Raw genomic sequence first — 22478 nt, forward strand, 5'->3', positions numbered from 1 at the left:
GGATGCCACGTGCTACTTGGTGACCAGGGGGCAGACAGCGGGAGCCTGAGGGAGGGGCGTGGCTCCCTGCAGAAACCCCAGGCCTGGGGACAGTGTTGGGTTTGAACCTGTGAACTCGCGTGGCCGTGTCATCTGGAAGGAATCCCCCATGGGGGGGGGGGTGTGATAGAGCCCAGGGCGGGGGATATCTGCTTTGTCACAGCACAGTGCTATCAGTTTTCGGTTAAGTGTCAGCTGCCTTCTAAAGACCCTTCTCATAAAGCAGCCCCCCAGGAGGACAGCGGTTCTCGGGAGCTTGAGCTGCAACGCCCCGACGACGAGGGCTGGCTGTGCGGTCTACAGAATGTAAAGGCCTTTCGGGGAACCCCTCAACCGGGTGCTCCCACCCCAGGGCACGGAGGGCCAGGCACGGAGCGCGCCATCAGCCACCCCACCCGACAGACGCAGGTGCAGGCCTGGGGCTCGCGCACCGTCCGGCTCTCCCGTCTTCTCACCACGCCCCTTCCCTTTTCCTCGAGTTGACACACAGCTCTACCTTCTACCTTTAAAGCAAACATTTTATCTTTTTAAAGTTGTTAGTGCCTCTGAAGCCCCAAGTTCTGGATACAACGATCTCATCAGACTCAGGGGTTCCTTATGTGTTCATCCTGGACGTCCTGCCCTGCGCAGCTCTAAGAGTAGGCGTGGTGAGTGTATTTGGTGCGGGAAAGAAGAGGTGAGCCAGGGGAGAAAGGAGAAATGCATCGTCTCCTTCAAAAACAAACAAGCAGTGTGTATGTCCTACAGCCTACAAAAGATTAAAAAAAAAATACTCTGGCCGCCTTGACACATTTTTAGATGAATTATCTTATGAATCGTGCTAAAACTCCCCTGCTTATAGAAATAAAGAGCACTAACGCTTTGGTGTGTGTTCTTCCAAAAAAATAGAAAACCACAGATCAAGACAGTCAAAGGATTTAAGCCACCTCCTGAAATATGGGAAAAAGGTCTTACAAATCTCTCAAGAACTCCAAGATCTTTTTATTGATTTCAAATTCCAATAGAATGAATATGTTTTATCTAAATATTTTTATCACATAACTGAAACATTGAATTATTTTTTTCAGAAATAGAGTTAAATACATCAATCTAGTTACAAATTCTAATATAAAGAGTACAAAATATAATGTTATAAATTGTATTTAAAAAAAGAAATACAAATTCTATGGTCTTTTGCATTTTACTGCCTCAAAGCATAATTAGCAAAGTTGATGAAGAATGAACAGCCTCCCTCAGTCCCGTCACGCAGGCCCACGGGGGGCTCTGGAGGGCACTTAAACCACCTCTCCACGTCCTGGCCTGTGATTTTTTTTTTTTCTCAGTGAACAAAACGTTCCGCAATGAGAACTCACCAAAGTGAAAAGCAATAAAACAGCACACGCTCCTTCGTCTGGAAAGTGGGAAGGAAAAGTTAGGCAGATACAGTCCCTCCTTTCTGTACATTACGGAAGCCTCTCAGGGCTTGGCGGGTGATGGCTTGTTTTGCGTTGAAGCAGGATTACTGGTGAGGAGAACGTGGCCATGAGAATCCAGGGGGTGTAGTATCCTCGGGCACAGATGGACAAGCGCTGTCACTTTCCACAGAAAGTGCAATATTTACCCTGTGAGCTACTCCCTCTTTCTCTCTCTCTTTCTCTCTCTCTCTCTCTCTCTCTCTCTGTGGGAAGAACAAACAGTTCCCTGAGCCAGCTCCCTGGGAAACACCAGAGAGACACCTGTTACTTCCGCATTCCACACTACAGCCATCCTAACGGAGTGCTAAGTCACTATATCTCTGTGTGTGTGTGTGTGTGTGTGTGTGTGTGTGTGTGTGTGTGCCCCCTTACATAGATGTTTCTAGAACGTTACACAACCCGTGACAGAGTGGCCAAGTCTGAAGATGGCTCTTGACACGCTGGTCAAAACTGACATCGCTTTACCTGACCCAGCGGCCACGTTTAATCATCAGCGAGAGTGACTTCCTAGAGTACCTTCTTTGCAGGAAACCAGCGTCTTTCTTGGTTTAAAAACTAAATGAGTCAATATCGGAGGGACCTCTCAGAGCACTTAATACTTTTCGAAACTGAAAAGGCAAAATCCACTTGCCTTGAACATTTGTACTGTGTTTAGACCAAGGTGCGACGTATCCGTCTGAGATGCCAAGAGACCTTCGGAAACCGGGCAGGGAAATGGCACAAGAGGGGACCGTCTTCCAGAGAAGAGGCTTGCCCGCCGACTTTTCAGAGAATTTATGTGTTCATTCTTCAAATTAAGGAATATGAGTGAATAACCTGAAAGATTCCTATAAGCTCATTATTATTTATGTGTTATTTGAGTTCAACAACGGGGAAGAGACGTGAGCGGGGAGCAGGAGAGGGCGAGGAGGAGAGCCAGACGGACAGAGCCGCGCCGGGAGCAGCGAGAGCGCAGGCGGGGGCGGGGAGATACACCGAGAAGCTGCAGTGTAGACAACCAAACCCTTTATTGTCTAAGTTACATTAGACGCCAACACTGTAAAAATCCTGTTGAGAAACAAGGAAACAGCAGATCGGCAGAGGTAGTAGAAGTCTGTAACAGTCAGAAGGTGACCTACAGGAGAGATCATGCGGAAATTATCATTCGAAAAACAGCGAATCAAAACATATTGGCTAAATAAATAAGAGAACACAAATCATATTAAATACTATGGCCACACTGACATAAACGCATTAACAAACCAACACAATACTGATGACCAGTGGAAGAAAGAAACCACAGTCAGGCCCGAGAACGGTGCGCCTGCCTGGGAGGGCGGCTTCCTCGGAGGGTCCTAGACGTCTGTGTAGTCACGTGAAACCTACGTCTGCACTCTACGCAGCGCACAGTTCCGTCAGCTGACTTGGCTGCACGCTCTTCAACGGGGCCCCAGGCCCGCGCCCCTCTCTCCACCGGGCGCCCCCGGGAAGCCGGCTCCCGGGAGGGTCCGTCCCTCCAGCTCCGAATGCCAGCTGGGCCCCGGCGTGCCGCGTCTGGGACAGTAAGAACGGACACGACACTGCCTTCCGTGTCACTTTGGGAACAGAGTTGCTTTTAATAACTAGGACACAGAGAGACAGACAGGACTGAGTCACTAGCCCCTGTGCATTCCTGAAGCGTCACTGCTCACGTTCGGCCAAGAAAACGAAATGCAGAACTGATCGCTTTGGGGACCCAGGCTATCAAAGTGATCAAACGTAAGTCGACAAAAAGGCGTTTTGCCTTCTAAGGCGAACAGAGGAATGTGTCGCTGCAACTTTGCTCAACACGACTTTACAGCACGGTCTGTTCCAGCTGCGTCACGGTATCTGCGTGGACATTCCCAATTCCACCAACACGACAGATCATTCTGGTGCAAGAATCATCGGGAACAAATAAGTAAGAAAGTTACACACACACACACAGACACACACACACACACGTGCACCTGTATACACATACACGTGAATACACGCGTGCGTGTGCACACACGTGTGTATGTGAGCTAGCCAGTTACGTTCCATGACCTGCAAGTGTCACAAAGTCACCTGAACCGTCAAGTAATTTAAACTCAGTAACAAGTAGAATCCAGAACCAAACATTAACTAATAACAACATCAACAATAATAATAATATAATAATAATTCAACAAATCATCAGAACAGGAAAACCACACGTCAGGGTTTGTGTATGTGCGCGCGCACGCGTTTCAACAAATCTTTGTATCAGAAGCCCGTTTCCTACAAAAAACTGCACGAATCCATTACTGTATTAAGTAAACTGTCGCTCTCACCAGTATTAAAGGTTAGGATAATTTCTGTACATGTAAAATTATTGCTTTTTTGAAAAATATATTTAGCATGCTTGTTTTTAATCCATTTCCTGCCTTTACAAAATTTCACAATTAAAAAAAACCTAGTAAAGCTTTTGCAAAAAATTTCACAGAACATTTTCATTCAAGGCAGCAGTAACTTTTGATAATGCATAAAATCATATGTGCAAAAATCTGAAACTCTCAGAAATATTACCATCACACACAGTGTCACGGTAGCAGGAAAAGAAAATATTTATATCTGTGGAATACAATTTTAACTGCATACAATGCCCGGTTTAAGATCCTTTGTTACGGGCCTTAACCCCCCACCACAAAAACTTGCATTTGCGGGACTGAGGAAGAGGTATATAAAGCCGCCCCCACCCACGGGCCTGGGGACCTCCACGTTCTGGGAATGAAGGAACTCATCCTGAGGAGGGCCCCGGGCCCAAGAAGAAAAGACACCGACTTGCTGGGCTGGTGTAGGGACAGATGGGAAGGGGAGGGAGGGGGAAAAGAAGGTTCCAGAGCACCAGGGCCCCCAAAGCTGCTCAGGGATTCTCCTGCCATCACTAAAACGGGTGTAGACCGGGGGGAGGGGGGGGGGTTCAGTGGCTGGAGAATTCGTGAAGACAGGCAGTTCCTTCGTGAGCAGTTTACAGAGTGTAGCCCTGTTACAGAAAGGTCCTGAGAATAAACAAAGAAGCCTGCTTTTCTTAGTGTTTAACTAGCTCTTTGCCGAAGCAGAACGAACGTCCTCCCACAGATGTGTTTCCTCCGCGGGCTGGCCGAGCACAGGGGATGGGAGGGACGGAAAGAGCCAAGGGGGTAACGCGCACGGGCCCCCCAAGGCCACCGGACAGTCAGGCCCTCGTCACGGCCCCGCCTCCTTCCTGTCCTCCGCGGACTACTTGAAACACCCGCCGCGACAAGGCCGGGCCGCGGCGCCACCGCTCCGCCAGCCTCCGCTCGGCCACCGCGCGTCCGCGCGTCACCCGCCAGTCCCCCCCGAGCGCCGGCCGCCTCGACGCGGCGCTCGGCCTCTTCGGTCTCTGCCACGCGCACACGAGTCCCCCTCCAGTGTCTCCGACGCGGACGCCCGTGCCCCAGCGTGCCCGCCGCCACCACCGTCTGGTCTAGGAAAATACGGGCCTGGGGCGGACAGCACTCGTGTGCACAGAGAGCAGGCACGCGTCCGTCCCTGCGGGGAGGCCCATCCTCGTTTATCCTTCAAGGTCGCTCAAGGACAGGCGCCTCCCGTCAGCCTCCAGGGCCGCGCGGCCGCTGCGGGCTGTGCGGCGTCGGGTCGGGAGTCCTGTGGCTGTCCTCGGCGGGGCGGTCGGGGTCGCTGTCGGTCATCCACCAGGGGACTGCTCACGGCGGTCACGGGGCACCGGGGTCCACTGGAAACGCGTCCTTAGGTTCCCTTTCCGAGAGGCACTGTCTGGACGGTATCTGGGTTAGAACGGTCTCTCCCCTGGAGGAGAAAAAGCAGACAACAGAAAAGCTCATTTCTGCCTTTTGGGGTCGAAGTGCACTCTTCCTGCTAATTTTCTCACCAACACCCAAGAACGCCAACGATGACCTGCACGCGGCAACCCCGTCCGGCCGCCGGAGACCCCCCGACGTCGGCGGTAACTCACTTTACTCGAGCGGGATCTGTTTCTAACTGTGCCCTCCCGCCTGACAGAGGCCGCTTTGGACCATCGTTTCCAGCGGCTCAGAGAGGATCATTAGGCTTCTCTGCTTCGCATGTAAGGAAGGCCAATAACAGCGTCTGAACCAGCTCTGAAGGAAAGGTGCAAGGTGGCCAGATGGAATTGGGCGAGGATTCCAAAAAAAGCAGGATTTCGCAGTACGGAGCGGGGGAATGACAGTTCCACAACGAGGCTGAATCGGGCCACACAAACACAAAGAGAACAGCACAGCTCTCACGTAGGTCTGTCAGAACCGAATTTCCATAAATAATTACCACGTTGGAAAAACAGAAGGGGCATTCTCAAGTCAAGTGAACTGCAGGCTAGAAATGGGAATGAATGTGAGCCCGTAGCTTTTAGAGAAGGCTCTCAAATGACACGCGAGGCGTCGCTATTTGAACAATGGCGTTTAGGATCTGAGGACAAGAGCAACAGTAAGATTAATCTTACTTAACTGCATTAACCTTCAGCTAAAGTCGTGATGAAGTGAAACCTGCCGCTGGAAATTAACATGCACGCACCAACTAGAGCGAGATTCTAACCGGTTTCCAGTGACGCCTACAGGAGCCCTAGAAACAAGTTGGGGGGGAGGGGCTGGCGGACACAGCAAATTAAGTGCTTCTCTTCCGCGAATATCGGCAGAAAACTCCCATTTAAAACTAGCCCTACATTTCGTGACATCTTCCAGTCGAGTCTGAAGGCCGTCAGAAAGACACGCGACGAAACGTGGGGGTGGGCGGTTGGGGTGGGCACAGGGGTACGGACAGAAGCTGATCTGAAATGCAGGAAACCGTAACTGAACTCCCTCCGGTAGATGGTGAATTTCCTGCAGTAAACTGAGAAAGAGGTTTCCCATTTTTGCCCAGCGACATCACCCCGCGGACAGAGTCATCAACAGGGTTCTTTCAGAACTGATTCTAGATACATTCAAGGAAGGAAAACGGCCTTTGGGTTTGCCCAGAGCAAAACGGGAGCGGTTGTCTGCCATTAGGGGGTTGGCCTTGGAAGTCTCTACGGAGTAACTGTATGTAGCAAACAAACTTGCTGGCGATTCCAAGCCATCTGGACCTTGTACACACAACAGAGGCCGCACCCCCGAGGGGCCACCTGGACTTCTCCTTGGGGCCAGAAAACACACACTTGCCCTGGGCAGATACAAAACACCACTAGAGAGTTAGCAGGAAGATGGGCCTCCCTACATCAAGGGCTGAAGGTTTAAATTCCAGAGCTCAGAAAGTTTTAAAAATGTGTATTTTAAAAAAAATTGCAAAATCTGGATAACCCTAATAACTAGGTTGTGAAATTTAGTCCATAAATCTAGACACACAGATGTCTACTTTTGCTTTGTAATTGAAGGGATATGTTCCAATAGCATCTCATTTTTTGGGGGAGTCATTTTTACTTGTTGATTCTTTGAAACTAACATTTTACTATGCCATACAGCTGTCCTTCAGGCTTTTTAGGAAATGAATGAAATTCATCCGAGAAATCAGGCTAAGGGGAAACGTAGCTACAGAAGCAAGGAGTCCCAGAAACACTTAAATTCAGCGCACACACAGTATTTTTCGAGCACACACAGGTTGCTTTCTTCCTCCTACAAGACAGAGTACTCAGAAAAGGAGAAGCAGGTTTATAGAAAATTTGGCTTTTTTTTTTTTTTTGGCCACCGTGTAAATTGTGGGCTTTTCAGTAACGCTGAAGTATCCTTCTTTAGGGCATCTTGATGTTCTAGGGGTGGATACTGATTTCTGGAACTTGATAAGCCATACGGTTTTCCCTTTTGTCTTTATAAGCTAAGGGAACGCAGCACATGCCCTCGTGTGTGGGGGTTAATGGCATAAACACAAAAAAAGCCCGTCCCCAACCCCCCCACACACATGAATCTCTCACCCTTCGGACAGATGGGGACAAGACTTGCATCAGACACGTGGTATAGCGCCCAATGCATGACAACATCACACACAGCACCTCACTGACCAGGACCTCCACCCAACAAACCCCCGCAGGCAGGAGCTCACGCTACGGTGCGTAATTTTAGACAAATCACTCACTATAGTCACAACTTTTCACAGTAGGCTCCACTTACAGAAAAATGGGTAACGTGTTTTAAGATGTCTGCTTGGGTGTTGTGAATAACAAAATCACTTAGATGCGCTGAATTCTGAAATTCAGAATTCAGAATTCAGAATTCAGATCGTGGTGCTGAGAACCTCGAAGTCGGACGACAAGAGATTCTACACGGACTCAAACAAGCCCGTGACGTGATTTCTCCATCGTCTGCGTCGTAACATCCGTGGCCAAAAATGAGATAAATTAGGTTGCCATTTATTTTCTCATTTCCTGGTATTTTGATTAATGGAATTATTTCTCCAGCTTAACTATTTTAAAATAACATTTAGAATAATAAGAAATAAACTATTAATCATAGTCTTTAAACTCTGGCAAGAAACCTAAACAAACTGAAACACCAGATTTCGTATTTCAGCAAAAGTCAGTCTGGTCCTTTAAATCCAAAAGCCAGGTGAGTGCAGGGAGAGAGGGTTCATTTTTCTTGGTTCTAAATATTATTTTAATTTCTGATGTTTAAAAACATAATGGAAAAAAAAATTTCTTCCCAACACACACAAAAAGCCTCCTAGGTTCTTTTTTTTTTGTCCCCCTCCCATCCATGGGACGATACCCATATTTCAGCCTATTATTTCAAAGCATGCTTTTCCTACTGATGAATATCGGTGATTACTAGAAATTAAACATTTACTGAGTCATGGAAAGCTCTGACAAAGCATCCTGAAGGAGACAGTAGGCACGCAGCTCTCCTCTTGTGCACAATTCTGCTTGGAATACTAGCTCCCTGATGCCTGCAGTTTAAATCACATGACAACCAGAAGGGACACGGGGCCTTTATTCCTGAGGGAGGGGGAGAACCACCCCACCGCCACGGCCATGTTCCGGTCATGAAGATCCCTGCACCTCCAGAACCCAGGCTCCTGCTACAGCAGATGCCAAAGGAAGATCCTGCAGAACAGATCCCGTGACCACGAGCTTCCTCCTGGAAACTCTTCCGTTTAATCCACATCTTTAGCCTCTAAGGATCCGGGAATCCTTGCCACGTGGCCTACGGGAGCAATGAAGGCCCGTTAACCAGCGTGCGTGCGGGAAACAGACTGCTGTCAAACACACAGCAAAAGAAAACGATTTCCCTTCTCCCCAGAGTCTCTGTTCACTCTGACCTAACTGCACCAGACCCATTTTGGCATATGGACCTCTTGCCTGTTAAGCGGTTCACTCGGATGCACAGTACGTTAGGACTTGTCACAATCTTCTAACACAGAAAACCCAGACGTTAACAGGCAAAGCAAGGGCGGCCGGCATATGGTGGCAGATGTAAAACGAGGTCCTCCCAGCCCAGAGCCGCAAACCAGACCCCTACGTCTGCGTGGCAAGGCTCTTCTCAAACGACACATCCTCCGTCTAAGGAACGACCAGTGTGCGAAACAAAACGAGACGGAACAAGAGCCCTTCCAAGGTTCCGACAGAGCCGGGAGACACCAAGGGAAGAAAACGGCCATCGAGGTTGGTTCCCTCGCACGGTCTGCGAGCAGGCTCATCGGCGACGGGCGTGAATGCGCGCATCCCCCAGGTCCGTGTGCGTGAGCAGCACGCCCACCCGTCCCCGAGGCTCCTCCGGTCACCTGGGACGGGGTCGTCTCTGGAGTAACGGACAGTAACAAGTGACTCTCTACCCCGGCGTGGTCACTCCCACCCAAGCACAGTACGTGCTGCTGTCCTGACCTTACCGGGACCTGCGTGGAGTCAGGCGGAGAGACCCGCTCTCCGTAACCCGGTATCTCCACCGTCTACGGCGTCTAGTTGCCCAAAAGTGAGTTGGCTGATCTGCGCCGAACGTCCATGCTGGAAGCTGTTAAAGACACATCTCCTCCTCCCCAGTCAGACCCACATACTCGGCTCTCCTGCTGGACATCCCTGGCGGGAGCCCCAGGAGGCACCCCAACCTTGGCTCAGACGTGACCTGGAACCAGGTGCGTCGGGCTTCTCGCTGCCAAGCTGCGGGCTCGGGCAGGCCTGCTCCTGAGAACCGGTGGCTGCGGCCAAAACCAGGGTCGCCTGGGTCCCTTCCCTTTGTGCACATCCCACCGTGGTGCCCGAGAACACCCTTCTGCTCTCTCCCAGCCGCACCCGACCTCAGGGCCCCGTGTCTCTCACCGATCAGCCCCTGCACCCCCACCGCGGTGCTCAGCCGCCTGTCCAGACCGTCGCAACATGAGACACAGCACCGACAATGCCATCTTCGCTCGGGGCTCCCCAGGGCCCAGAGGACGCCCTCCGTCCTCCAGTCCTGCTGGACTTCCCAGGCCCCTCTCACGGAACATGCTCCTCACCGTCCGGGGGGCTCCTGCGGGCAGCCCCTGCCCCTGCACGGCCTTCCAGATGCCCCAGTCTGGGTTCCAGGACCCCCACCGACTGGCCCCCTTGCCTTGCTTTCTTGTCTAAACCACCACCTGCACCTTAAGAAACAGAGGAGCACCTTGTCTGCCCAGTATTCGCGTCGTCTCTGTGTCACAGAGCCTGGCACGTGGTAGGTGCTCAGGAAACACGGTCAACCAAGAGTAAATGGTTATTTGAAAACAGAACTTGCATCCATGATGAGCATCTATAAAAGTCCGTTAACTGTGTCACATCATAGAACTCCTGCAGGAACACAAGACAGTGCAGGCTTTAAAAAAACAAACAAACAAAAACAAAACCCATAATCCACAGTTTCTGAAGTGTCCAGCAGAAGAACGGGACTTATATATCAGTTCACGTTAGCAAAGCACGCCCAACGTGAAAAAGAACACGACTGGTTAAGTTGAAGGACTCCCGTTCCAGACAGCCTCAGGACCTGTAGCGTACCCTAAATCTAGCGCAGCAATTGTGATTTTTTTTTAAAGTACGGAAGCTACAGGATAAGAAAAATACGAAGGCTTAAACCTCTGGGACCGACGTAGTTTTCGACTATCTTGGCAGACACATCTCCTTGGGAATTCTTAAATTCCAAAGTCTGCTAAGGAAGGAGAATTTCCTTAGAGAACCAGAACATTCAGGGATTAGTCAACAAAAGCTCCTTTAAATCTAACAGAGGACAAAACCGACGAGCAGGGGCCATGACCGCAAACTAGCTGCCACAGTGGGAGAGGCAGATCACTGTGGCGTCAGCGTCACCGGCCTGGGCGAGCGCCGTCCCCAGGCTGGAGGGAAGGACGGCTGACCCACCGAGGGCCTTGCTCAGGTCCTAAGACCACAGCCCTGCACCTCCGTGGACCCGAAGTCAACAGGTCGGTTGGTAATAAGTGTAAAACAGCAGAACCTGAGTTTACGGAGACAAAGAAACAACAGAAATAAATCTTTTCTCGCTCACAATCAAGGATGAGGAAGGAACAATTGCTAGGAGTTCTCAGCGCAACTCCAAGTGGCACAGAAGTAACTTCAAGTCCAGTCTTAGGGATTTGCTTTGTTGATCTATTTCTCCCCGTGACAGAAGCATTTTTAAGAGGCCTGAGTAGAATCAACACGCAGCAAACAAACTCAGGTGTATTCATTCCTGAAGAATCTCGCGGAGTTATTCGTACACCTGCCTGGCGCTTCCCACCCCTTGCCAGACACTCTCGTCAAAAAGCCGCGTCTTCGGTAGATTTAACGGGTCACCTACGTGCACAGGAACACTTTGGACTGACTCCAGGTGCAATCTCGATATGTAATTCTCCACTGATGGTGCGACTTTGTTGTTATTCATCCCACAAACACATCGCGGTGGCTCTTGTCACAAGGGGGTTTATTTGTTAAAAAGGAGAGTGCTACCTAATTCGGGCTGAGGTCACCTGTGTACGGACACCTTTTAATTCCGGATTCAGAGAGATGTTACCTAGTTCATAAACTGTCAGAGCATCATGAGATAAGTTCCGTACATGCTAGAACTGTAGGTTTTATCGAGACAGAAATCACTTACTAAAAACCTGTAACACGTGACAAGGCATTTTGTCAAAGACATCAAGAAAAGGCTCTGAGCAACAGCTAGGAATTCTCAAATTGCCAGAAAACACACAAGCAAACCCCTGAGGAGGTGGCGTCCGTGCTAAGGTCAGCTCCGTCCTTATAGCAGCGACCCTGTAAAGCTGTTCCCTTGCTAACCTTCCCCTCCAGAGAAACGGACCAGAAAGGCTCTTGAGATGCCCTTGGCACCTCAGTCCCCGTCACCGATCTCAACAGCCATACGTCCCGCAGACAGGACAGGACCCACGAGCTTGATCCGCCCCCGACAGGGTGTGGACGCTTGCTCTGGTCGCAAAGCATCCACGGGGAGGGTGTGAGGACGTGGGACCTTCTAGGACAGCCCGTGGTGTCTCCCAGCAGAGCACCGCTCGTGGGCGATCCGAAGGAGCACCGCCTCAGGGAGAGGACGCGGCCGAGGAGCACCACCCCCAGCAGAGCACCGCTCACGGGCGATCTGAAGGAGCACCGCACCAGGGAGAGGATGCGGCCGAGGAGCACCACCCCCAGCAGAGCACCGCTCACGGGCGATCCGAAGGAGCACCTCCTCAGGGAGAGGACGCGGCCGAGGAGCACCACCCCCAGCAGAGCACCGCTCACGGGTGATCCGAAGGAGCACCGCACCAGGGAGAGGATGCGGCCGAGGAGCACCACCCCCAGCAGAGCACCGCTCACGGGCGATCCGAAGGAGCACCTCCTCAGGGAGAGGACGCGGCCGAGGAGCACCACCCCCAGCAGAGCACCGCTCACGGGTGATCCGAAGGAGCACCGCACCAGGGAGAGGATGCGGCCGAGGAGCACCACCCCCAGCAGAGCACCGCTCACGGGGGATCCGAAGGAGCACCTCCTCAGGGAGAGGACGCAGCGGAGGAGCACCACCCCCAGCAGAGCACCGCTCATGGGCGATCCGAAGGAGCACCGCACCAGGGAGAGGACGCGGCCGAGGAGCACCACCCCCAGCAGAGCACCGCTCACGGGCGATCCGAAGGAGCACCGCACCAGGGAGAGGACGCGGCCGAGGAGCACCACCCCCAGCAGAGCACCGCTCACGGGCGATCCGAAGGAGCACCGCACCAGGGAGAGGACGCGGCCGAGGAGCACCACCCCCAGCAGAGCACCGCTCACGGGCGATCCGAAGGAGCACCGCACCAGGGAGAGGATGCGGCCGAGGAGCACCACCCCCAGCAGAGCACCGCTCACGGGGGATCCGAAGGAGCACCGCACCAGGGAGAGGATGCGGCCGAGGAGCACCACCCCCAGCAGAGCACCGCTCACGGGGGATCCGAAGGAGCACCTCCTCAGGGAGAGGACGCAGCGGAGGAGCACCACCCCCAGCAGAGCACCGCTCACGGGGGATCCGAAGGAGCACCTCCTCAGGGAGAGGACGCAGCGGAGGAGCACCACCCCCAGCAGAGCACCGCTCACGGGCAATCCGAAGGAGCACCGCCTCAGGGAGAGGACGCGGCCAAGGAGCACCACCCCCAGCAGAGCACTGCTCATGGAGAGTTATAAAACTACTGCTGTGGAAAAAGGACAGGGCAAAATGTGTCCCCCAACAAACTTATGCAAAAACATCTGGGGAGAAACGTCTGTGTTTCTCGTGTGCCCAGTCGCCACCTGTCTCCCCCAGTTCCCTCACCCCCAACAAGACCAAGAGGAGCCATGGACCTGCTGTGTCCACACGATTCACGGCCACGACGACCGTCGGCGTCTGTCAATCGCCCACAGACTGTCCTGGAAGGGCTGTGCTCTGAAGCAAAGCAACGCAACGCTATTTACACTGGACGTAAGAAAGCGCCGGATGCCCTGGCGAGGAGCACCCAGCACGCCTCTTCCCAGCACCGCAGTGAAACCCGACATCCGGTTAATCGGAAGACCTACTTGTGTGGGGGCGTCTGCGGAGGGGGCGTGGGCTTCGGCACTTCGGGGGCCGTTAGGCGCAAACACCGCTGTGGGACAAGGGACAAGGGGGCGTTAGCGCAGGTGTGTGCCCGCCTCTTCGTGACGCCGCGTTCAACGAGGCCGTTATGATAAAGCGCTTTCACACGAGAGACACGAGCGCCTCGCCTGTGGCCGGAAAACACCAATTTTCCTTCAACACTCACTCGAAGAGACCGGGCTAGTGCTGCCGGGGCCGCTGCCCTCTGCGATCCCGACCTCGCTGGCGAAGGAAGCCACCACTGCCAGGACTAATTCCCAGGGTCTGTGCAAACGGACCCTCCCCCGCATCACTCACCATTTGGCCTCTGTCACTCGGCATCACAATGGCTCGCGCATGCGTCCTTCACACTTCTGATAAAGACCCCACCCCCCCCTTGTGCCAGGCGGTGTCCCCACACACTGCTCCGGGCACACGCGGTCTCAGGCGAGCTGGGGACACACGGTCCCAGGGCCGCACACCGCTGACCGGGGGAGGGGCCCTGGGTCCCCACCGCGGCGGCCGGTCAGCACCAGGGAGGACAAACTCCCAGCCGTGTGGCACGCTGACAGGGGCACCGTGACATCGCGTGCTGGTGGCGGCAGAATTCATTAGCATGTTTGCTTCCGAGGACCCTGCTCTCTAATGGAAACAGGACACCTGCAAACAGGCTTGTCTCCGATGAGACACTCGGATGCCAAGGGGGCACCGCCCCGGGCGCCCGACGGCAGAGTCTGGCGCATGACCAATGGGACCAGGCGTCACCTCTCCCCTCTCGTGTCGGTGTCTGCGGCCACGGTCGAGGCGGCTCGGCTCCCCAGCGCCTCCCTGGGGTCCATGGGCGGCCCAGGCCCGGTGGCAGGTGGGGTACCCGTGTGGGCCCGCGTGGGGGCCCTGAGGTGACCGGGCTGCTGTTAGCGCATCCCACGCTCCACGCACGCGAAGTCTCCCTGGCGGGCCTGCGTCCGGAGCACCCCTGGGCGGCGGTGGCCGTGGGTGGTGTCGGGTGGGGCGGCGGCAGGGCAGGGGCGAGAGGAAAGCATCATTAGTCTGTCTAACGGTGTGACAGGGGGCGCCACAGGCCCGGCTGACGACCACCACCGTCCCCCAGGCTCTGCCACCAGCCGGCCACACGCGGGACCGGCAGGAAGCGAGAGTCACGGCCCCAGACACCTGCTCCCCAGCGGGGCCTCCGAGCGACCAGATGCCCTCCCGCCATCCACGGCCGCTCGGCAGCCTGGGCAGGCTGGTGGGGTTGGCGCCTCGGGGACAGGGAGGCCACAGGCCTGGCCGCCTATCCCCGCTGCTCCACTGACACGGCCCACCGGCCCCTCACCTGTGCCCACACACGCCCTCCAGGGCCGAGACGGACGGGACACCTGGGAATCGCATGACTTACGGCCCCAGCCCCACATTCCCTTCCGTGGGAAACGGGGTGCAGACGACCCTCACTTGTCTGACTGAGCCTTTCCTGCCACGGGACGTCCCTCCGAAGAAAGGCTAAGAGCTCACGTAGGAGAAGTGGCTCCCAAGGACCTTCTCAGGTTCTCCCCGACTTTACCTGGTTCTCCCCGACTCTCCCCGGTTCTCTCCTACTCTCCCCGGTTCTCCCTGACTCTGCCCAGTTCTCCCCAACTCTACCTGGTTCTCCCCTATTCTCCCTGACTCTCCCCTACTCTCCCCGGTTCTCGCTTACTCTCCCCTGGTTCTCCCCTACTCTCCTCGGTTCTTCCCAACTCTCCCCGGTTCTCCCCGACTCTCCCCAACTCTCCCCAGTTCTCCCCTACTCTCCCCCGTTCTCCCCGACTCTCCCCTACTCTCCCCGGTTCTCCTCTACTCTCCCCCGTTCTCCCCGGTTCTCCCCGACTCTCCCCTACTCTCCCCGGTTCTCCCTTACTCTCCCTGGTTCTCCCCTACTCTCCCCCGTTCTCCCCAACTCTCCCCGACTCTCCCCTACTCTCCCCCATTCTCCCCGACTCTCCCCTACTCTCCCCAGTTCTCCCCGACTCTCCCCGGTTCTCCCTGACTCTCCCCTACTCTCCCCGGTTCTCCCCTACTCTCCTTGGTTCTCCCTGACTCTCCCCAACTCTCCCCAGTTCTCCCCTACTCTCCCCCGTTCTCCCCGGTTCTCCCCGACTCTCCCCTACTCTCCCCGGTTCTCCTCTACTCTCCCCCGTTCTCCCCAACTCTCCCCGACTCTCCCCTACTCTCCCCCATTCTCCCCGACTCTCCCCTACTCTCCCCAGTTCTCCCCGACTCTCCCCGGTTCTCCCTGACTCTCCCCTACTCTCCCCGGTTCTCCCCTACTCTCCTTGGTTCTCCCTGACTCTCCCCTACTCTCCCTGGTTCTCCCCTACTCTCCCCGGTTCTCCCCGACTCTCCCCAGTTCTCCCTGACTCTCCCCTACTCTCCCCGGTTCTCCCCTACTCTCCTTGGTTCTCCCCAACTCTCCCCAGTTCTCCCCTACTCTCCCTGACTCTCCCCGACTCTCCCTGGTTCTCCCCTACTCTCCCCAGTTCTCCCCAACTCTCCCCTGTTCTCCCCGACTCTCCCTGGTTCTCTCCTACTCTCCCCGGTTCTCCCTGACTCTCCCCGGTTCTTCCCAACTCTACCTGGTTCTCCCCTATTCTCCCTGACTCTCCCCTACTCTCCCCGGTTCTCCCTTACTCTCCCTGGTTCTCCCCTACTCTCCTCAGTTCTCCCCAACTCTCCCCGACTCTCCCCGGTTCTCCCCGACTCTCCCCTACTCTCCCTGGCTCTCCCCCCGGTTCTCCCTGACTCTCCTCCACTCTCCCCAATTCTCCCCTACTCTCCTTGGTTCTCCCCTACTCTCCCCCGTTCTCCCTGACTCTCCCCTACTCTCCCTGGTTCTCCCCGACTCTCCTCACCAGGCTCAACCCGGCGGCAACACAGAAAACGGAAACAGCAATGAGAAAGTCCCTCCTGGAGCAGCACATGATGTCAAAGGACGCCCATGCAGCCGGGCGTTTGCGGACCTGAAGTCTGATATGTGAGCGCAAAAGCCAAGTGAAAAGGATGACAGATGGTCTCAATCAAATTAGCTGAAAGCAAACTCTCGCTGCTGCCCGAATTCAGAGTGCCTCAACAGAGAACCAGGGCACACGATCACTTCGATGCCGCGGATGACGTGCGAGGGGATGATCGTCAGAGACAGGCACGCGCTGGCAGGCACATCAAGTCACAGCTCTCACTCGGCAAGACATCAACACGGGTCTTCGAGCAATTTAAGAACTTGCCCGCAGAGTTCTCAATTCCCCACTTCCTCATTCAGGAATGTGACAGTAAGATGACACATTTTGGCCCACATCCACCCCACGGTCACCAAGGAAAGAGCACTGACCGAGGTCGACAGGACGCCCCAGCCGCTGTCAACGTGGGAAGCACAGTACAGCCAGAGTGACCTCGGGTGCTGGCCGTCGCCTTACTGCCACTGTGTGTCCCCAGACGCCGTCCCTGATGGCTGTGCACATCCCGGACCCAAGAGCAGGACAGACGCCCCACACACGCAGTTCTGAGAACACACAGCCAGCGTGGGAGCATCCCCACCGTCGAGTTCTGCCAACAGCCAACTACACACGCCTTGTTAGAACTGCTTTCCTCCCTCTGAGTTCGGCCCAGAAAAAACTCAACGTCTAAAGCAATTCTGTCACCCACTCCTTCTCCTTCTCGACCACCCAGTCGAGCCCCGCGAGAACCTTCTCTGACAATCACTTCGGTCGTGTGGAGTCTCCCGTGTGTAACGGGATGGCAAGTTCGAGGCGATTCTAACGATGCCTACACAGGATAGCGAATGATGACGATGAACACGGCACCTGTGTCTTCAAGCACTGAGTCATTACGGTACCTTTTTGTAGGTAAATCTTTTAGCTGCCGATTTTCTATCTAAAGTAGCAGGAAAAAAAAAAAAAAACACACAGCACTTGTGCTCAGCTGACCTCATTTCCTTGAATTAAGTACACACACGCACTCACGGACACACACACGCTGTTCTCCCGTGCGTTTGGCCGCATCGTTTTCTTTTTACTTTTTAGGAACAGACCCGTTCCCTTTATGGTCAATGATAATGCCCAAGCTACTCCAAAATTCTGAGCTGATCCAAAGGTTATAAACTCCCTTGGAATTAAAGACTGCCTGGTGAGCAAAGAGCCCTGACAGTCTGACCTAGAAACGGACAGTGTGTGAGAAAGTAGACCCGAGCCAAAGGGAGAGAGGAACCTTCTGGAGGCCCGGGCAGACTCTGCTCCAGAGACCCCAGCATACCCGCCCACCTGTAAGGAGGAAAGGAGACGGGAAAGATTCTAGAGACTCTACCGAGAGTCAAGCACAGGAAGCACAAGACTTCTGTCACCACGTCTGCGTGTCCTTGGTGTATGTAATGGTTTTAAGCCCCAATAAGAGAGACCTGACTCAACCTCCATATTGTTCTACCTAGAATAATCTTTCTCTCGTCTTCGTGTTTTTTTCTAAAATCTGTATTATCAGATAATACAGACCGGCCACGAAGTGTGAAAACACAGGCAATTTATTATTTTATTCCTACTCCGCCATCAAAAGCACTCCTACGACATGGACAGAGGCGTCCAGCCCCCACGGCCACGCCGTGGAACGATTCCCGAACACGCAGCGTGTTTCCCACCTGAAGGGCTAGTGTGAGTCCCTCCGGGAAGTGACAATGACCATCGTCACATGACATCCTTCCTCTCCTGGCGGGGCCTCCAGACTGTTCATTTCCACACACGCACGCACGCACGCGCGCACGCGCGCGCACCATTCCGTCAAAACGCGCAGAGGGGAAAGGTCTCTGACGATCCTCTTCCCTAACTTCCGAGAAGAGGCCTTAGGGCATCTCCTGACAGCAGCCTTTTCTGTGTGCACAGATCGCACGCGCTGAAAACCCGCGTCCCGCTGGCGGCCACAAACGTTGCACGCCGACACAGATGGGTCGCCCTTCCTTCGGGAGACTTGCTGCACCACCACCGCAGGTGACGCCCGGCGGTTCGTTCACCGAGGGCGCGTGTGCGGAAGGTGCGCGGCAGAGGCATCAGACCCCAAAATGCCACCAAAACGCGCAGACGGACTCGGAGGGTAAGACAAGCCGGAGGGACCGTTCTGCACAAAGATGTTTGAAAGATCCTAGACTCGTGACGCAAAACCCGGCCGGACGGCCCACGAGAGCAACGAGCGTCCAGCGACGGGTGCAGGACAGACGCCCGAAGCTTTCGTCACTGGCACCTTCGGTCACGTGTCAGGAACGTGACCTGGGGGCGCGGCGCTCCTCCCCGGGCTGCCGCCGCAGGAGCACAGCCGCCCCGACGGGAGACACCAATACTGGGTTCGCCGTCGGACCGCGCCGGGCCTGCTGATGTCCTTCCGCTGCGTCACTCCGAGAGCCATACGTGAACACTCAACGAAGGGAAAGCAGCCAGCGAGGGCGCCGGAGGGGCCGCAAGGAAGGGATCCCGGGGAGGGCGCGGAGCAGGCCCAGAGAGGTGCCTGGAAGATTCAACGGGCCTTCGTGCGGGCTGGCCCTGCAGTTGTGACCGGAGCCCGAGGGGGCACCCAGCGGACAGGGCCGTGCAGGGGAGGAGCCCGGGGTGGGGGAGTGGGTCCCACAGGGCAGGGCCTTGCAGGGGAGGAACCCTGGGTTGGGGAGTGGGTCCCAGAGGGCAGGGCCTTGCAGGGAAGGAGCCCGAGGGGGTGGGGGGGTCCCAGAGGGCAGGGCCATGCAGGGGAGGAGCCGGGGTGGGGGCGGGGTCCCACAGGGCAGGGCCTTGCAGGGGAGGAACCCGACGGGTGGCGGGGGGGTCCCAGAGGACAGGGCCTTGCAGGGGAGGAGCCCAAGGGGGGGGGTCCCACAGGGCAGGGCCTTGCAGGGGAGAAACCCGAGGGGGGGGGGTCCCAGAGGGCAGGGCCGTGCAGGGGAGGAGCCCAAGGGGGGGTCCCATAGGGCAGGGCCTTACAGGGGAGGAACCCAGGGTGGAGGGTGAGGTCCCAGAGGGCAGGGCCTTGAAGGGGAGGAGCCCAAGGGGGGGGGGGTCCCACAGGGCAGGGCCTTGCAGGGGAGAAACCCGAGGGGGGGGGGGTCCCAGAGGGCAGGGCCGTGCAGGGGAGGAGCCCAAGGGGGGGGGGTCCCACAGGGCAGGGCCCTGCAGGAGAGCATGGGCCCTGCCCTGGGCATCCTGTCAAAGTGTGAGGCCACCACACAGACACCAGTCAAGGGACCCAGATGAACCCATCTCAGTACTTCCCTAACCTGGGAATCCATGGTTCTAAGAATGCACTTCCCGAGGAACTACAGCTAGTTTAAAACACTCCCCTTAGGAAACCCAAATCAGGGTCAACTTAAACACCCGAAAGCTGCTGACTGACACCTGACTACGTCTCAGGGCACACACTGCCAAGAGCAAGGAATCCGGGAAGGCGTGTGGTTTATGGACAACTTAGCATTTTTCGTATTTAAAAGATAAATATTTGAGGGTACCCGGGTGGTTCAGTTGAGCGTCCGACTCTTAATTTGGACTCAGGTCATGATCCTGGGATCGTGAGATCAAGCCCCACGTCAGGCTCGAGTGTGGAGCCTGCTTGGGATTCTCTCTCTCTCTCTCTCTCTCTCTCTCTCTCTCTCTCTGCCCCAAAAACCTTAAAACCATTTATTTTAAAAGTTTTAAGGGGCACCTGGGTGGCTCAGTCGGTTAAGCATCCAATTTCGGCTCAGGTCATGATCTCACGGTTCGTGGGTTCGAGCCCCGCGTCAGGCTCTGTGCTGACAGCTCAGAGCCTGGACCCTGTTTCAGATTCTGTGTCTCCCTCTTTCTCTGACCCTCCCCTGTTCATACTCTCTCTCTCTCTGCCTCAAAAATAAACGTTAAAAAATTTTAATAAATAAATAAATAAATAAAATAAAAAAAAGAAATGGGGTTGCCACCAGGTCTGAAGGTCAACCAATATATTATTCTTCCATTTCATAGCAAATCACCTACAATGCTGGAAAACACCACTGAGATTGTGAGAAGCTCGCGTAACTGAGATCTAAAATGTAAAAATGTGGGGCGCCTGGGTGGCTCAGTAGGTTAAGCGTCCAACTTCGGCTCAGGTCATGATCTCAAGGTTCGTGGGTTCGGGCCCCGCGTCGGGCTCTGTGCTGACAGCTCAGAGCCTGGAGCCTGCTTCGGATTCTGTGTCTCCCTCTCTCTCTGCCCCTCCCCCACTCACTGGCGCTTGCTCTCTCTCTCTCTCTCTCTCTCTCAAAAATAAACATTACATAAAAATTAAACGCTAAGCCACACAGTATCTGCGTTCTGTTCTACTACCTGGTACCAGAGGGCAAGTGCTCAGCTACGCCCTGAGCTCAGAGCACCTGTGCCTGCAGGGAGGAGAATCGTGCACAGACACACGGTGCTCACTGGGCCCTGTAAGCACCTGGGCACGCAGTGTGTCTGTCTCAACGATCTCTGGGCACCCAGGCCGCTAGCTTCATTCTAGGAAGCTCACCAGAAGCACTGGCTCTGAGCACGCAGAAACAGATGTCAGCCTCCACCACGGACGCCACCGGCCACATCAGTGAGCCGTGGAACACGTTAGTTTTCCTCCTGAGCCAAAGGCACGGTCCGTCATTCCAAGATGGCTCCAGGGTGCCTGCGGATCTGGACGGGCTCCCAAGTCCCAGGGAAAACCAGGAACTTGGGGAGAGACCCACATTTGCCGGCCAGGCACCCACGACCACACAGACATGTCACACAGCAGACTCGGGGGGCATCACTGTTGAGCCAGCTGCCATGAAACCTGAACCACGCCCCCCCCCATAAGTGCTTCCAGCTTCTGGGATTTGAGGGGCCAGATCTAAAAGGTCTTTTCTGTCGCTGGCCTACTTTAGTTACAGGTGCACGATGCGCAATTCAAAGACGGGCAATGAACGGACCGACAGAGCTCCGCACGGCTCTCTGAAAGCCCGGCTACGGGTGCTTGGTATCAAGTACTCAGATTCCCCAGTGTTAAGTGACAGCTACCTGCAGTTCACGATCAGGAACGAGGGCATCCTACCAGTGTGTTCGGCAGTCGTTCCTGATTACCCTTACGAGGAGGTGTACCCAGACACTGGCAGGAAAGGAAGACGGCCACTGAAGGCTTGTCTCTTCTGGAATCTCAGCACAAGCCCGTCCCCCAAACGTTACACGGTACCTTCATACTCTGCAGGGCTTTGCTCACTAATGCCAGTGAACTGATACGTATTTTTTAATTACGTACAGAAATAAAACTTAAAATAGTCACTTTCAGGGGCGCCTGGGTGGCTTAGTTGGTTAAACGTCTGACGTCGGCTCAGATCAAGATCTCACAGCTTGTGAGTTCGAGCCCCACGTCGGGCTCTGTGCTGACAGCTCAGAGCCTGGAGCCTGCCTCAGATTCTGTGTCTCCCCCTCTCTGGCCCTCTCTTGCTTATGCCCTGTCTCTCTCTGTCTCTCAATAATAAGCGTTAAAAAAAATTTTTTTTAACTAGTCACTTTAAATGAACAATCTTATCTTTTGAAAGAAAAGAGACAACGAACAGCTACTGATTTTTTGTTTCAAATGACAAAGGAAGGGGTGCCTGGCAGGCTCAGTCGGTAGAGCGTGTGACTCTTGATCTCGGGCGGGTGGGGGGGGTGCGTGAGTTCAAGCCTCATGCTGGGCACAGGGCTTCCTTAAAAACTAAAACTAAAAATAAAATAAAAAGACAAAGGGCGTGAGGGGCATCAAGGCTGCCCGCCCCTGTCCAACTTCAGCATTTCCAACTTACATCACCAGGAGGGAAGCCCTGAAGGGGGCGCAGGTAAATAATGCCCACAGCACCAGGCACGTTGCACCCTAGCGGGCAGGGCTGGGGGGGGGGGGGGGGGGGGGGGGGGCGGGAGGGATGCACACACGTGCCCCGCCCTCTCTGTTCTGCGATCACAGCCGGGCAGGCAGCGTCCCCACCTCCTAAGGGGAGGCT

General features: G+C 54.9%; 1 protein-coding gene across 7 annotated transcripts in view; it reads right to left on the bottom strand.

Annotated features, from left to right (window-relative positions):
• Positions 1 to 1000: 1000 nt before the first annotated feature.
• Positions 1001 to 22478, bottom strand: part of ZNF516 (zinc finger protein 516) — a 125292-nt gene continuing 103814 nt past the window's right edge. For all 7 annotated transcript variants that reach the window (XM_042962270.1, XM_042962271.1, XM_042962272.1 and 4 more), the window contains one exon: positions 1001 to 5303. In XM_042962270.1, coding sequence (XP_042818204.1) covers positions 5287 to 5303 — 17 coding nt within the window. In that variant the 3' untranslated portion in view covers positions 1001 to 5286. The remainder of the gene's footprint in view (positions 5304 to 22478) is intronic.

The sequence above is a fragment of the Panthera tigris genome, chromosome D3 (genome assembly GCF_018350195.1).
Source record: "Panthera tigris isolate Pti1 chromosome D3, P.tigris_Pti1_mat1.1, whole genome shotgun sequence".
Classification (NCBI taxonomy): Eukaryota; Metazoa; Chordata; class Mammalia; order Carnivora; family Felidae; genus Panthera; species Panthera tigris.